This window comes from Anarrhichthys ocellatus, unplaced genomic scaffold (genome assembly GCF_004355925.1).
Source record: "Anarrhichthys ocellatus isolate YVR2014 unplaced genomic scaffold, GSC_Weel_1.0 scaffold2, whole genome shotgun sequence".
NCBI lineage: Eukaryota > Metazoa > Chordata > Actinopteri > Perciformes > Anarhichadidae > Anarrhichthys > Anarrhichthys ocellatus.
In genome coordinates, this window is record NW_022280032.1 from 763805 (window position 1) to 781327 (window position 17523).

The following is a 17523-nucleotide window of genomic DNA, read 5'->3' on the forward strand; positions in this document are numbered from 1 at the left end:
TTCACCACTCAGACTCTACCTGTCCTCCTCCTCTTCTTCTCTGCCAGGAGATGCAGATATATTCATTACATGCATGGGGAGTTCTCTCTGGCATCTCGTATCGATCGGGTCGCTCCTGTTCCACAGCACGTATTGATCACATCGACTGGCTCTTTTCTACTTTTTCTTACAGGATGTAATGAGGTGCACACAGAGGTTCCTGCCAGACTCAGGTTTGTATCGTGTTAAAAGGACAAATGTAGTCTGGATGGAGTTTATGTTCATTTCTCTGCCGCTTCATCGTGATGGGATGTGTAGTATTTACACGTTAAGCGGTGGAAGAAGTGCTCGGATCTTTGATTGGCTAATCGTTGTTCCCCTCGCTGTGCTTATTTGTCATTTACTTTTAATCGAGAAACTGCTGTTTCATGTCGTGATGCTCGACGAATCATTGTGGAGCGGGCTAAATCAAAGGCCTGCCACCTCTTAATGTTGCAGCTGGTAAAGGTGGAGCTGATTTTAATAGCTTTATATACTGCTGGGTGGCTTCACCTATAATATGTCATTATTAGAGGATTTCTATTTGTATTAATAATTTAAATATGCAGTTTAGTTGCAGGGGTCCATGATCTCAAGAACCACACATACCTGGTGTCAAGAAGAGTCTCACACTGAAGAATCAACAACTGATTTCAACCGTCTTCACCGAGATGACGTCTGACTGGAAAATCAAGAAGTCACCAAAACCCCAACCACTCATCCCAAAACAACAATAACGTACAGTTTTTTCTGATGTTCTCTCATCCAAACTGTTCCCCGTCAAATAGACCCAAACATGGCAGCAACTTGTGAAACATTCCTTTATTATAAATAGATCATTTGTATAAAAAAACGGGCATGCTTCAATTCAACCATGGCATTTAGACATTTCACAACCAAAGGCTACCGTTCAGTTAGCCGAAAACAGCGACAGACTCGTCTCATAATGCAGGTCGACGGACGGACGACATGAGACAAGATTCAGAAATTTTCACGACCACGAGTTTTTTTTTTGTTTGTTTTTTTTTCAAACGCACAATTAGAACAACAACAAATAAGGTTGGTCCCCAAAATTACATTTTTTTCGACATATTTTAATCTTTTTTTAATATTCATCTTTCAGGTTACCATTCTCCTGCTCTCTCGCGGACGCTCTGATTTTTCAGCTGTGATCCTTTCAGGTTTCCGGCGCCGTTCAGGCCCGTTCCCTGCTGTCTGTAAACATAAAAACACCACAGATGCGTTGGTTCAGTTTGTTCAGATCCTTCAGATTGTTCAGAGCACCTTGTGGGGACGTCTGACAGAAATCTGCTCCTTTAAATGTCTCTGGACGTCCTCGTGTGGAAGGAGTCGTTTCTTCACATGGCGTGGTTGGTGTAGCTGACGTAGGTGGTTTTTGTTGGCGGCACTGAGGAGAGAAAAGGAAACAGCAGGTTGGTAAAGTGACACCTTACTTTCACTAACAACACTCATCTCAGTGCAGTTCCTGAAATAGTCACAAAATGCAATCTATTGGTTTCATGCACAGGGACACAAGTCTTTTTTCATGCCATTCAGAACTACTTTATTTCGGGACGACATGACGTTACAAAACGAAGGTTTACTTAGTTAGGTCTAGAAAAGCATCATAGTTGGGCTTAAAATAACTACACTAAGGTTTAGGCAACAAAAACCCCTAGTTCAGTTCAATAAAAATTGCAACGAACGTTAAGGCAACGAAACCACGATGTTAGGTTTAGAAAAATTGCCATGAAAATTGGGTGTAGTTATATGTATATAGTACATGTATATTACTAAAACTAAATTTTGGAGGATGGTGCTACAGGAAAGAGTTTGATGTATCTTCTGGGAATCGTGAATATTCCCACTACATGTACAGGTAATCTAACCAGCACGACCACATAAACCTCACAAGAGTTTTCGTCTCATGAAGTTTGACTCTTCCTCCTCCACTTCCTCGCCTCACGCTGAGCGCTGCAGGATGAAAGAGGTTCATCACTAACGTGAGGTTGAGCTGCTGCTTGTTAGATTAAGCAGATCGGTTCAGTCAGCACATCTCTGATGAGTAAACAATCCGACGTCTCACACTTTTTCTGCTGATGGACCCAAAAAGCAGCTTTGAAGCTGTAAACAATTTCATCAGATCTGGTCTCAGGTGACGTCTAAACAAACTCCAAGTCAACTTCCTGTTAAATCCTCATTAGAGAGGCTGCACTCTGACTTCACGTCCACATGGTCGACTTTACAGAGACGTTGACAGACTTCTTCTTACAGCACCTCTGTTCAGAGAATCACTAACAGTATTCACTGTAAACCTTTCCGTGTTTATCAGTGTGTGCTGCCTGATTGCAAATGCTTCCCACAGAAAAGGTAAATCCACTTGTTCTCCATAGTCAGGTAGGAGGATCTCTGTGCATCCGGTAGAGAAAGGCACTATGCGGCCAAAGCTACACCACCGTTTTAAACCTGACACAACAGCCTGATTGTGTCCAGTCAGCTGTCTGGGAAGACAACCCTATATGTTGGAGTGGTCTCTTATGATGTTAGATCGTACACAGTCCTCTTTCTTTTGTTCTGTCCTCTCCAATGCATCGCCACCTTAACGCTGTGGAGAGGTTGTGGGGACGTGCCAATGAGCTGTGGTATCAGGGGCCATAGCTCCTGGTAGGGTCTCCCAAGGCAAAGTGGTCCCAGGGAAGGTTCCAGACCAATGACCCTATATGAACCAGCCAGGAAAGAGTTGTAGCACCTCGCCCAGGAAAGGGAAACAGGGGCCCCCTAACTGAACCAGACCTGGGAGGGGAGCTCGCCGGTGAGCGTCTGGTGGCCGGGCCTTGACACATGGGACTCTGCTGGGCACAGCCCGAAAAATCTACATGGAGCCGCTACCCTTAGGCCCCACCACTTGCAGTGATAGGCATTTGGGTTGGGGGCATTGTTAGCCAAGCAGCAGGCAAAATGAAAAACGCACAATATTTAATTATCTAAATATCGACAAACTTGTTGTTTATATAGTTGCCGGTGCTGAAGCATTACACTTTAATGCCACACAGGGTTCGACCATTTTAAGAAGCCCCTCGGCCCACTCACCGCTGGCCTCCACACCCTCGCACAGCTCCGTCTTCACCTCGCCGTTGGGCCGCTCGGCCGCCAGATGCGACAGCTTGCTGGTCATGGTGGCGACGGTGACGATGGCCTTGAAGCTGCGCTTGCGTTTGGGGACGTTCTGCTCGGGGTGTAAGATGATGATGTAGACCTTCGGCATGTAGAGCATGCCCAGAGAGACAGAGGCGCTGAGGCTGAGGGACACGGTCAGCGTGGCCGTCTGGATGTACATCTGAGGAGGAAACGGAGAGGAGGAGGTTACTGAGAGGCATCGATGAGACTCTCATGACTATCATGAGACCTGAGAAATCTGTTTACTTCCTGTTAACGGTGATGTCAAGGAAACATCCAAACTCCACCTATTTCATGTGTTCACTTAACAAATACAACATTTGAACACACGGACTGACTAAATGATTTCATCAAATCAACAATCTGCTCTCAACGAATGTCAAATAACAAGAATTGCATAAAAGTTCCATCATGGACATTTTGACCACTAGTGTTGATATCCAGTAATATTTTGATGACTAAGTGTCTGTTTTTTGTTTTTGGCACATGAGTAGTAATACGATAGTTTTAAACTTCTCTGCTGAGCAACATTTCTTGCAATGCGTCAACAAATGCAAGAAAGAAGAAGACTGCAAGCATTCAAACCGGGAGAAAAAGAACAAGTTGTCTTTGCAAATGTTTTGTGAGGAAGGAAAGGCATTCAAGACGTGTGTGGGAGAGGATGCACGGAATGTAAACAGAGCTGTTTGTAAGAAAACTGCACGAGGTAGCTGCCTTTAATTAGTGTCAGTCAACTCATTACATCCCTCAAATATAAAATATTGGCCTCCTTCAATTGCTAATTCAGGCTGTTTAATCATCATTCATTCCCTCCAACACTTGAATCAAATGGTCGTTTCCTTAAATTGCTAATTCTATAAAAAGTTTGGCATTCAAAATATTGTTTAAGTAAAAGTATTACCATCAAAATACACTTAAAGAAGCACAAATAAAGATACTCATTATGCAGAATGGCCCATTTTAGAATCATACAGATGTTTAGCTGATCATAATTATTTATATATTCATGTGTCAAACACTTTAATGTTGCAGCTGGTAAAGGTTGAGCTCATTTAAATGACTTTATAAACTGCTATGTAGCTTCACCTATAAAACATATCAATATTCATTAGTGGATTTATAATCTGTTTTTGCAAAGTAACTAAAGGCAGTGGAGTAAATAGTATAATATTTGGCTCTGAGATGTAGTGGGGTAGAAGTAGAAAGTAGCAAAAAAATTAAGTACAGGTACCTCAAAATAGTACACGATAGTACACAATAGTACGTGAGTAAATGTTCTACGGTCTCTTGACTAAATTCAGACTCAATGATGGGCTGAACTCAGCAGGAATAACTCCATAAGTTTTCATTAAAACGAACAAATGGTCGACTGCTCGGTTCATTTAATGGAATCAATCCAGTGACTCGTGTTGGTGGCTGATAATTCCGTCTCCTCTTGCAGATACTTTGGCACATAACCAGCCGACGTTTACAGCGGGAAAGTCAGAGTGGTGAATATGTCGGGCTGCAGTTTTCCCTTTGCTGTTCGGGAGAGATTACGCACTTTGAGCAATTGCAAGACTTTCAATATGAAACATCTGCAGGAAATGATAAGTTTCTCTGACAGGAGCTTCACAGTGAGTCACAAAAATTGCAAAGTGGAAATAATGAGCGATTAAACAGTCTCAGTTAAAGGAGTGTTTTCAGGAGAGTATGATGTGATTGGTAGGGAAATGAAATGTACTTCGTACAAACAAAGACACCAGGAACACATGGCCGGTCTCTAGGCCGGTTCTAAAAGGCCGCTGCTTCCTTATCTGATCTTGAGCCTCTGGATACTGGCTTCGTTCAGTAACATATGCTCATTTTCAGGTTCATACTTGTATTTAAGTTTTCTACTGGAACATGTTTATAATTCTTTACAATTTCAAAATACACATTATTTCTCTCATACCTTCTGTTTGAATATACCTGTAATTGTTTTTTAGCGCCCGTCTCTTTAAGAACCGCTCGTGTAAAAGCCCAGTCTGTTCTGATTGGTCAAGGTATTCCGGTCCTTCCAAGCACCCAGGAAGAGCACCGGGCTTTAAAGCAAACTTTGCATCGTAGCCAAACGGTGGAATTACAATTTCCAGGTCAAGTGATGCCATGGGGCCCAAAACAACGTTTTCCCCAGAGACTTACATTGGGAAAGAGACGTCAGTAACTCAGCGGATCTTAAATTTGGAGGTGAATCAACTTCCCAGTACGAACACTTTAATAGCCCTTATTTAAATCAATAGCAGAATCCACAGTTATTGTCCTTTTAGTTATTGTCTGATTGAACAATTAGCAATCCTTCAGAAAGGAGACTTTAGTTTATTTGTGACATAACTTGCATACTTCAGTAACGGCACTTCCGTAGTTATTTTAACCCAAAAGACAATCGTTTCCTGAACCTAACTAAGTAGTTTTGTTGCCTCAACCTAACTAAGTAGTTTCCTGTGAAGATGGAAGTTTATTTTGAAGAGACTGTAAGCGTGTAACAAGCTGAAATCGACACGTGCTGCAGGACTTTTGAAGGAAAGAGGAGCAACTTCTGCAAACTATTGTAGGATACATTAAAAAAACACTGGAAAATAAACTATTAAAGCATTCAAAGAGTAATAATGAACAACGAGTTTCACCTCCTCTCACTCCATTAGCTGGGAGCTGTGTGATGGTTCTCATTGGTGGACCGGTTAACTGGGGGAGCTCCATCATGTGAGCAGCTGGACCATCATTAACTCCTAATAATCTCTGTCTTCAAACAGCTCAACAACAACAACAGAGTAGAGAAGCGCCGGGACTCTCTCTCCCCATCTCAGCTTGACAGATGACCCTGAAGGCATCATTAGGCTCGGTGCTGCGTTTATGAGCCAGTACGAGACTATTGATTCTCCGTGTTGTTGTCTTTGCCTTCAGAAGGAGGTATTCAGAGACCTGATACACAGTCAGAACTATTTACTTTATGTACATTTACTCAAGTACTGTACGCAAAGACCATTTTGAGGTACTTGTACTTTACATTTTGTGCTACATAATACCTCAACTCCACCACATTTTGGTACCTATTACTGTGAATGTAAAAACATGAAAGCTCTCTCCGTTGAGCCAGTGTTTGGTTTGTCCATTCTGGGCTCCTGTAGAAACATGACAACATGGCATACTGAAGAGGACCTGTTCACTATGTAGACATATGAAGGGCTCATTCTAAGCTCACGAAAACCATTCTCAGTTCCAGGTGATTGTACCTGAATGAATACATAGTAAAAGTGATATTCCATTTCTGCCAATCCAACACGCTGGCCCTTTAAGAGAGTATTTCTACTCTGTGGTCCTGCTTCTTTTACTTCTTTAGTCTGTGGTTGTCATTAATTACATTATATAAATGATCTCAATAAACCTGAGAAGGTAATCTACAAATAAATAATCACAAACATAAATATATTATATTAATGTTGATGTTTGTATGTAAAAACAAAGTAAATAATAAATATGCAGCAATAAATATTTATTTCATGTCAGTAATATTCAATAAAATTATCCAAAGTCGGGACATAGCCAAATCACTCGTGCATGCACACGCACACCTACCTACACACACACACACACACACACACACACACACCATGCAGAGCTCAACCAGGCAGCACAAACCTGTTTTTTCTCTCTTCGCCCCTCCAGCATCTCCCACAAACACACCTGTGCACACGCTTCCAACACACAACGACACCAACACTGCTGCTCAGAGAATCGCCTGCGTCGCCACAGCAACCACCTCCCAAAAAAAGTCGAGGTCCGGGCTAATGGCCCCGGTGTCAAACTGTCAGCGGGGAATCCTCGGTGGGGCTCTGCTCAGCCACCAGGACGACGAGGAAGGAAAGGGAAATGTTGGGCGACAGATGGCGAGTCCCCCCCCCCCCCCCGAGAGCCCAAAACAACGATTCTAGCGATGCATCGATGATTCATTATGAAAATGTACGACAGACAGCGAAGCATGAACTCATTTGTGGGCCTGGGAGAGGGACAAAAACTAGCTCTGCAATGATTCATGTGGCCTCTCCGACACAAGCTGTTATCACGAAACAGCGTGAAGGTCACAGGAGGCTGATGAACAAGAGCTGAGGGGCCGACTCACGGACAACCGCTCCGTATCACAGAGTCACGCGGAGCGACCTCCCTCTCCGGCTGCCTTTGGCCCCGATCCCAATCCTTTTACATCAGGGTGTCCTCTTCAGCACCCTGACGTAGACTCCTGGGAACCAGACAAATCTGCGAGCTTTATTTGCTTCGGACAGATATCCAGTCACGTGAGACCGGACTGGCCAATCACAACCGTTTATCTAATATGGCGCCGTGTTTGAAACGATGACCGGTAAGAGGAGCACCGTTGAGGCATTATTCAAAGATAATAAAAGTCGATCAAAAAAGGCTTCTCCTTTCCTATATTTAGTAAAATCAACTTTGATCTGTAAATTCTGAGGGCAAAAAACACACGTTCACACCTCATCTGTCTGTTTATTTGTCCGTTGCTCACAAGCGGCAATCTCCGGTTCTGCCGAGTGAACTCGATGTGGAAGTGTCTTAAAAGCTGCATTCTCTCTACTGTCCATCAGGGGGCGACTCCTCTGGTTGTATTGTATGAAGCATTGGTTTCACTCTTCAGAACCGGAGGTTGTCGCCTGGTTCCTTCGTAAAAAATCAATGCGAACAGGAACCGGGCCAGAACTAAAATGCAACAATGTGTCATTTTAGTTGGTTCGGACAAAATAAACCCAACTGCAGGTGTTACTGCATCCTGAGAAGTGTGTGTGTGTGTGTGTGTGTGTGCATCTTGGCGATCCCGCTGACTGATTTCCTCCAGCGCCACCATCGGGTCGATATCTGTGTTTTCTAGTGAAATATCTTGACAACTATTGGATTGATTGACCTTTGATAATAACTTTGGTGATGAGCGATACGTTGGTTTACGACCAAATACCTGCAAAACATCCCATCGGCCTCAGCTGCAGTTTGTGTTCACAGTGCTGAACATGTTCGTTGAGCTGGTATAATATTTAAAGTCTTTGCTGTGGTGTTAGCGGTGGATTCCAGTGTGGGGGACAATTCTTTTTGGCAATATCTTCATGGAATAATAATAATAAGTATGCAGGGTGTGTAGTAAGTAAACACTGCATATGTATGCTGATAAATCCCTAACTGGCATCATCATAACGGCTCCAAACTTCACCTTCGGGAATCAGTAAGCGGAACGGAAATGCATTTTAATAAATTTCTCCAAACAGGAAAGATAGTTCCAAGAAAGTTATTTTTCAGTTTTTAAAGTTTGTTTCAAACCTACTGAGCAAACATGGGCGATTGTGGCTAAATGGAGAGCAGGGTCGTCAATCAGAGGATCGGCGGTTCGATCCCCGGCTCCGCTAGTCGCATGTCGATGTGTCCTTGAGCAAGACACTTAACCCCAAAATGATCTTGTTCCTGCGGTGTATGAATGTGATGGACAGGTGTCACTCAGCCCCTGCCATTAGTGTGTGAATGGGTGAATGATGACAAGTAGTGTGAAAGCGCTTTGAGTGGTCGGAAAGACTAGAAACGTGCGATACAAGTACAGTCCATTTACCATTACATGGGCAGCAAAGAGGTGGATTATTATTTCATTTTAGAGGGAAATGGTTCCTAAAATGACACAACAGCTGGAATATTTCCTTTCTGATACAATAGTGCAGCTTTAAAAAGAAAAGTCTAAGTCACCAAACTTTAAATCTCCTTAACGGGGAAATTTAAGGTGGAAATGAAGGTTCTGGAGGTTAATGGAGGGCTGAATCCTGTGACTGTGCGGTTCTCTGTGTCTGTGACCTGGATGCCGACGTCCTACCCGATCAAAGCGGAGCTGGTTTAAAGCTCGGGACTGTGCAAGTCTGATCTGAGAGCAGCTGAGGTCTGAGAGAAACCGCAGCAGCAGATCTTTAAACTGAGCGTCAGCAGCAGGACGAAAGAGACGCGGCAGGATCATAAAACACGAGAATATTCAGTGTAATTAGTTTGTTTTCCATCAGTTTGGAAGAAATCTAATTGATTGATAAACAAACCAAAACTAACTGCAACATGTACAGCTCTGCTCAGGTTTCGTGGATCAACATCAGCACTGACTCTGCTACGTCCCTGCAAAACCGACGTGTATACTGCACCTCAAGCAGAAATAACTTCCAGCTTTGGCATTTCTGAAATCCAACACGCAGAGCGTGCTGTACTTCAGAGAAACCTCCAGTTCCAACAAATCCAATCCAATAAAAGGAATCTGGATGTTTCTGCAGCTTGAATGTCACTCGTCTGTTATTAGCTGGAGTGAAGCTTAAAGTGCAAAAATGACTTTCATCAGGTTGTTTTAGAGAAAAAAGAAATGGACATGTGTTGGAAAACAGAGCACTGTATTTATCACAAATCTCTCCATTCAAATGTTTTTCAGATATTTAAGAAAGTCACTGAGTGCAGAATGTTGTTTTGTCTCACAAAACCGGAGGTTGCTGCCTGGTTCCACCGTCTGTCGGTTCCACTACTGGGGACAGTAACTGCAAATAGCTCACATTGACACTCTTTGGTAACGGCATAGCTACCGATAGCTACCGGGGAAAACCAAAGCATTATTCTCTTCCTGTTGGATGAGCAATGGTTAACGGACTTCCTGTGTGCCTTCATTTTCACTGGCTGCTCGTTCCCTCTGGTGTCATTATTCCAGCCTTTACACTCTGCAGTTAACATGCACTTCAAAATGATAAGTTAAAGCATAAAAACACGTCTATTGACACTTTAATTGTGATTCATGACCAAGCTGGAGGTGCTGCTACTATACTGCCATATATAAAAAACTTCATGGAAAGATCACTTTATATTCATTTCTACAACATCATGCTACTAATACCGCTCATACACATACTATTACTATGTATGCTCTCACATACCAATGCATATTTATACTACTGCCAACATATTTAGTCTATAGTATACACCATATTCATATCATCCCTCCGGTTGTTTATTCTTTTTCTGACTGACAGCCAAAAAACCCATTTCCTTCAAAGTAACAGAAACACGCAGCTGTAAGGACTGTTTACCTCCACCGGTCTCAACCCTGAACAGCAGTCCACCCTGACACCCGACTACGTGATAACCTGCTGTTGATGCCTCACTAATGTATTCTGCTTCTCCTACAAAAAACACAACCAGTGTGTTGGCAGCGATTAGCTTTGCTCCGCTGCTTATCTTCCTTATGAGCCTCAGACTTGTGGAGAGAAAGTCAATACCAACCACAGTGTTATTACCCGCCATCCATTGCTGTCGTTTAAGGGATGTTTTGTTGTGTGTGTGTGTGAGGGGGAAAGATCGCTCCAGGCCAAATGAAGGAAAGCTGTTACTAGTTTACAGCACAGAGAGAGAGATATGAATCCTAATGTCCCCAAAACTGAAACTTCTGCAGTCTAATATTTAGCAGGAAACATAAATCAAACAATCTCTCTGTGCCAAACACTACCAGGGTTGTGAGTCGAATTCCTACTGTGGCCAATGAAGAGTTGCTGTATTCAACCATCTTCTCATCATCATCAACATCAACATCATAGCTTTGTAGAATCAATCATTTGAACTCAATTACAGTTGCTTTTTTTAACATCAAAGTAAAGTTCTGAAACACATTTATTCACTTTTATTTGGGCTCGGCAACTTTTTAGATATGAAGTGCCATTTTTAAATTGACTCGTCAATCATTGTGTCATATCAACATTAAGGTTAACATTAAGTTTAATTATGACATCACAACACAATGTACATCTCCTACAGATCTGTAGTTTCATTCCATCCAGATAGGCAGCGTGCACTGCAACATTAAAGAAACTCTCTTTAGAAAGAAACCCTCCTGCACACTTATCGCTGGTGTGTTGCATATCCTTGTTTTACATTCAACTTTACTGTCAAGTTCAAGTATTCAGACAACAAAATGAAGTTTAGAGTCTGACCAGAAGTACAAAAGTAAAAAGCAGTAAAGTGCAGAGTAATGTACACGCATGTCTTGTTGTAATATACATAATACATATTAGAGACAGTAAGTACTATAAGACAAAAGACGGTGTGTAATGAATACAGTACAGTATGAACATATGCAGAAGTTACAGACGGCAGGAAGCATAGAATATATCGTGCAGCTGTAAGTAAAGCTCGTAAAGAAAAAAATACAGTCAGAAAAAGAATAAACAACCGGAGGGATGATATGAATATGGTGTATACTATAGACTAAATATGTTGGCAGTAGTATAAATATGCATTGGTATGTGAGAGCATACATAGTAATAGTATGTGTATGAGCGGTATTAGTAGCATGATGTTGTAGAAATGAATATAAAGTGATCTTTCCATGAAGTTTTTTATATATGGCAGTATAGTAGCAGCACCTCCAGCTTGGTCATGAATCACAATTAAAGTGTCAATAGACGTGTTTTTATGCTTTAACTTATCATTTTGAAGTGCATGTTAACTGCAGAGTGTAAAGGCTGGAATAATGACACCAGAGGGAACGAGCAGCCAGTGAAAATGAAGGCACACAGGAAGTCCGTTAACCATTGCTCATCCAACAGGAAGAGAATAATGCTTTGGTTTTCCCCGGTAGCTATCGGTAGCTATGCCCAGTTACCAAAGAGTGTCAATGTGAGCTATTTGCAGTTACTATCCCCAGTAGTGGAACCGACAGACGGTGGAACCAGGCAGCAACCGGTTTTGAAGAAATATCCGATTTTTGAAAAATACGAAAAAGTGATTTCAGAAATAAGCCAACAGAAGGTTTACAATGTGAGTGTGAAGGATAAATCCAGGACGTCAAACTGATTTTTGTTCTGGCATCTGTGAGTAGCTGTAGATGCTGATAATAACAGTAATAATAGCAGCATTAGCATATTGATATGATAAAGTAGCTCATCAGCTGAGGTCAGAGGAGCCGGATTCCCGGGAGGAGCCGATGTGGGTGGAAGCTGCATGCTAATCGTCTCTGGGATCCTCCGGCTGAGTATCAAAGCCTGGTTCATTATGTATGGAGGCAGCGCAAGTCTCTCCCAGCGGACGCTGACTCCTCTCCGTCTACCTTCCCCGTGCATGCAAACGCCTCCCCGGGCAGCCAGTGCTGCGTTCAGGAACCCAGCCCCCTCTGAAGTGCTTATTAGTGATTCTGTGGCTTCTCCATGTCGGTCCCAGCTGTGGCCGGCACACAGCCGACATGCTGCTGCTACTGTAAATGTCAGCCAGTGAGCCTCCTGCTCCAGATCCACAGGCTGACCTTAAGAGATCAGCTGATCAGTTTCAGGTCCACCACATTTGCGATGGAGTCTAATTATAACTGGGTGTATTTCAGAAGGGGCCTGGCTTTCTTTACAGATCTACTTTAATTTATTCAATTCATTTCTGATGGAAAAGCCCAATAACACAAATCTGCCTCAGAGGGATTTACAATCGGTTCAGTATACGACATCCTCTGACCCAGGACCCTCGCATCCTCCCCCCAAGAAGTACCAATAGAAGTCATGAGCACAACCTGAACCACATAATACAATTACAACACAGTCAATCAATATGACAGAAATGATGCATATAATGAGAGTAGCAGCAGAGTAGCACCGATCCATTCACGTATGTGAAGATTGCGCGTTGACTGACCATTAGCTGTATCTGAATTTGCATAATCATGACTCGACCTCAACGTCATGCAAATTAAGTCTGTCCATCACAAGCAAAGACTGTATATCAGAAGAAGTGGGTGTAGTTGTCGGGACGTCACACATTGGTTTGTGGACTGATGTTGTAAAGCCTCGAGCTCGACAATTTGGCCGTCGCCATCTTGGATTTTTTCATCCAGTGAACAGAAGTGACCATATTTGGAATGTTGAGGAGTGAAGTAGAGACCTGTCAATCACCGTGTAGCCCCGCCCTATAGCATCACCTGCTTTATGGTCTGTTTGACTCTAAATGGACCATAATGTACTAAATGAACATCATGCTGTATTGAAGAAGACTTGAAACTAGAGATTGAGACCATAAACTCATGTTTACAATGTTTACTGAGGTAATAAATCAAGAGAGAAGTAGAGTCATTTTCTCATAGACTTCTATACAACCAGAGGAGTCGCCCCCTGGTGGACACTAGAGAGAATGCAGCTTTAACACACTTCAGCATTGGCTTCATTAGGCAGAACCGAAGGTTGCAGTTTGTTCACTGTCACGGCAGCAGGCTCTTGACATTCCAATACCAATGGAACGAGGCAGCACTGATGAAGTACGCATCAATATTCTGTCACTGCGTTCCTATTTCTCGCCGCTCGAGCTGCCACATTTTGTTGGCCAAATTTGATGCACCTCCACTTTTAGTTTTCCACAGCTCAGTTTTGGATTAGATCCAAAATGTGCAGACCTCTATTTCATGGTCAGAGACAAATTGTGTATTTAACCGTCACGTTAAAAAAGACACAATAAAACAACATCAGCATGCAGTGTGTGGTCGAGTAATTTGTGTGCTCTGGTAATCTCAGATCACACAGTGAATATCTGACTGCACACTGAACTTCTCACTCCACAAATAGACCTGATGTCAGCTTGATAAATAATGTGGTGAGAGTCTGACAAAGGGCGACAGACGAGTGCGTGATGAGTTAATTACACCACACAGGACAACAGAAACTCTCTGCCGTCATCTTCATCAACCCGGAAGGCCCCGCGGTCACACAAGTACAAGCGCCTGAAAACTTCAAGTACAAATGAGGATCTGCGGCAGGGGATCAATACAGGCTCTGTTTCAGAGAGAGTATTAATAAGACGTTTTAAAGGAGACATTTAATAAGTCACCACTCGACATGACACAGAGGTTTACAGCAGTAATAGGACGCTTACATATATATTGACAGACGCATCACCACAAAACACATCATGGAAATGGCTGCAGATGCATCTGTCGCAGTGCAACGAATGTTATGTTAAAATTACTAACTTTAGTCCATGTTGACAACATTATACCATTGTGTTCAACCTCCACCTCAACGGGCACAATCTGTAAAATAAATGATGATGATGATGAAACTCCAGGAAAATATTTTTCTCACAAGTGAATATTTTTATGTAGCTAAACTCTGTTGATGTTTGAATACATCTGGAGTCTGGCAGAGAGACGAGGAGCTGTGGATGCTGAGAGGACAGTAAAGATGTTCTGAATAAATCAACAGAGTCTAAAACGTTTGGAACTACTCAGAACAAGATGATGGACATGTAACCAAGTACATCAGTACACATTTTACTACAAATGTGGGGTATTTGTACGTTACTTGAGTATTTTCCTTTCATGACACTTTCTACTGTTACTGCATCACAGAGGGAAATACTCTACTTTTATTTGGGAACTTCAAATACTTTAGAAATTAAGATATTTGCACACAAAGAGTTTATTAAAAACAATGGCTTTTTTTTAAATAAATTGAACTACCCAACAGAATATGAAAGTATGGCTGAAATTATTTGTTGATTAATCAATTAGCTGAATAGTCTAATTAATAGAAAATGAATAAGCAACAATTTTGATAATCGTCTGTAGTGATGAAGATATTTTGTTCCACCTCCTCAAATGTGTAATAAATGATTCTCATAAAAATTTCAAAAAATGTCTCTGCATTTATGTTGTTTTAGTGTGGTATTAGTACTTTTACTTCAGTAAAACATTTGAGTACTTCCTCCACCACTTTAGAAACGACTACGGCCCATTTACCAACTTGTGTTAACACTTGATCTACAAAATAAAAGCTAAACACTGCCGGCGTGATTCATTTCTGTGTGTTTTTTCTTTACTCTTTTGGTTTGAGTGCAGCAGCTGCAGACTTTCTTTGAAGATGATGAACTGAACCTGGCTGAGACTCTGAGCAGCTCCGACCTTCAGTTACAGCGACTGAAAAGGCCAAACTGGCGAGTCGATCAACGGCGCTGATCCCTCACTAAGTGAACACTCTGACCTCTGACCCCCTGAGTAGTTACAGCCTGAATGCAGTCTGTTTTATGACTGTTGACATTTGGCTTTGAGAGAAACATGACTTCAAGAGTTTTCTTACCTTTGACTTCTACTTGTGAGCAAACTGAGCTATCAAGAGGACATCCGGACCTAAACAACTCTGTTTGTGATAAAGAACTGGGTCAGGTGCTGATTAAGACCCGGATCAGATAGAGCAGGCTCAGCAGGTGGAAAGATGGAACACACTTTATTCTTCTTACCCAATGAGACAGAAGGTTTCTTTAGCAGTTTGCTGCATCTTTTTTTATATTGTTGAGTTCTAACATTAGCTTCAGACAAACCAAGAACTGTACGCTACCTAATACTTAGTGGTGCACTTTAAAATCGATGACGCTAATGAGTTGAATTCATTTCAACGTGAGGCGTTCAGGGCGCCTCTGCAAAAAACGCGAGGCGCATAGGAACGCAAAAGCCACGCTTCACTTTCCTTAAAAACAATTACAAAAAGCCGCTGTTGAACGTGTTGTTTTCTGAACCACAGTACGAGCACATGTTTGTACACAATTTACTCCAACTGCCTTCAGTTCTGGCACTTCAACTGACATCGTTCATTTGTTGCACTTGAACTCAAACAGTCAGTTCAATTCATCTCCTGCACTTCAACTGACACTTCAACTCCTTTTAGTGTAGAATCTTTGCTCCTTTCAGAACTTTCACTTCAACTTCCTTCAGCTGTTTACTTCCATTTTAACTGCCATTCACACCTTCCTACAGCTATTCCGTTACACTATGAATTCATATTGGAGCTCATCCTTTATTTAACCAGGTTTTTAAGTCTCATTGAGATTTAAATGTCAACTCTTTCACCAGTGACCCGGCCAAAGGGCAGCATCAACATTGTTCCAGCAATATAACACCAACGGACCAGTTCAATATGTTGCACTGAAATCTTTAGAGCGATCACATTGACTGAGAGTGCTATTATCTTGATCCTGTCGAATTGACTTAATTCCCTGTAGGTAATCACTTCTGACGATTTCAGGTCCTTGTTTACGTTACTCCACTTTAACTTCACTAAGCGATGATCTAACCTGAAACTCCTCCCTGCACTTCATCAACAACTCACCATGTAACTCCTCTCCTTTCTCCTTTCCGCTTTTAGTTTTCACTTTCTTTGTCTGAATCTTTAGTCCTTTGAGCACTTTCACTTCAACTTCACTCAGCGCTCACACTGGAATCAACATTTCATCGTCTTTTCACCTAAAATGAAACTCCTCTCAGCCACTTCAGCTTCTTTGACTAAATCAAACTGTTGGGAGAGAGTCCACGCAAGAGATTTGATTAAAGCAAACAGCTTTCAGCTCTACTTCATTCAAGACTTTCAGCACTTCAAACTTCAACTGAGTGTAAACTCATGCAGCTGTTACTCTTTAATCTAAAAGATCAACTTCATTCAGCGATTACACACAAACAGACTCTTCAACTTTGCTCATTACACTTAAAATGAAAATATTTTAGGAAGTCAACAACCACTGAACGTTCAGCAGTTCTATTTCTCCAGGTTTTTAAGCTCTTCAAGCACTTCAACGTTAGTAAAAAATAAAAGTTTCTGATATGTTCCTCTTCAGCAAACAAGATATTTTAAAATCATCTTGTATCTAAAGAAAATAATAGTTCCTGGTTAATTTCACCAAATAAATCAACTCAGACGTAAATGGAAGCAGACTTGGATTTCAACTTGAAATGTTTACCAGATGTGCAGGTGTTTCATCGATTTACCTGTTGTGATTATATGAAAGCCGTCACATTATTCATGTGTCTGCAGCAGACGGGACGCTTTGAGCTGCTGCAGCAGGTTGATAAAGAGCCCAAACAGCAGACGCAACAGTGCTCATTGAATAATGAATAAGAAGGCCTGAGGTGTTGTGTTCATTTCAAACAGTCTGTCTCTCGAGTGATTACAGAAAAAGAAAGTTTTATTTGGCTGCAGCCTTTCAGTAAAAACACTGAGATTTCCTGCAGAAGAAGAGGATTTTGTCTGCAGACTTCTCTGCACTCTGAAGCTAAGGCTGCTCGGTGTGACACCTCATCTCTGTTCGGGGGGACGGTGATGTAATCTTCATGCGAGCGTGTCTGAACATTCAGTCTGAATCTGCTGCATCAGCCATTTCTATGGGTAAAAATAACCCAAGGTAGAACTGAAACCTAGTTCTCATCAGATCAGGGTATCAGGAGGAACCTGGACACTGCAGTTACTCAGTTGTTCTTAAGACTGTGTGACAAAATAACCGAAAGTTCAATCTCAA

The 17523-nt window shown here is 42.0% G+C and overlaps 1 protein-coding gene across 2 annotated transcripts in view; it reads right to left on the bottom strand.

Moving 5' to 3' along the window:
• Positions 1 to 807: 807 nt before the first annotated feature.
• Positions 808 to 17523, bottom strand: part of grm8b (glutamate receptor, metabotropic 8b) — a 104649-nt gene continuing 87933 nt past the window's right edge. For both annotated transcript variants that reach the window (XM_031857439.1, XM_031857450.1), the window contains exons 10-11: positions 3109 to 3355; positions 808 to 1426 (exon numbers count right to left, since the gene is read on the bottom strand). In XM_031857439.1, the coding sequence (XP_031713299.1) occupies positions 1377 to 1426; positions 3109 to 3355 (297 nt within the window). In that variant the 3' untranslated portion in view covers positions 808 to 1376. The remainder of the gene's footprint in view (positions 1427 to 3108; positions 3356 to 17523) is intronic.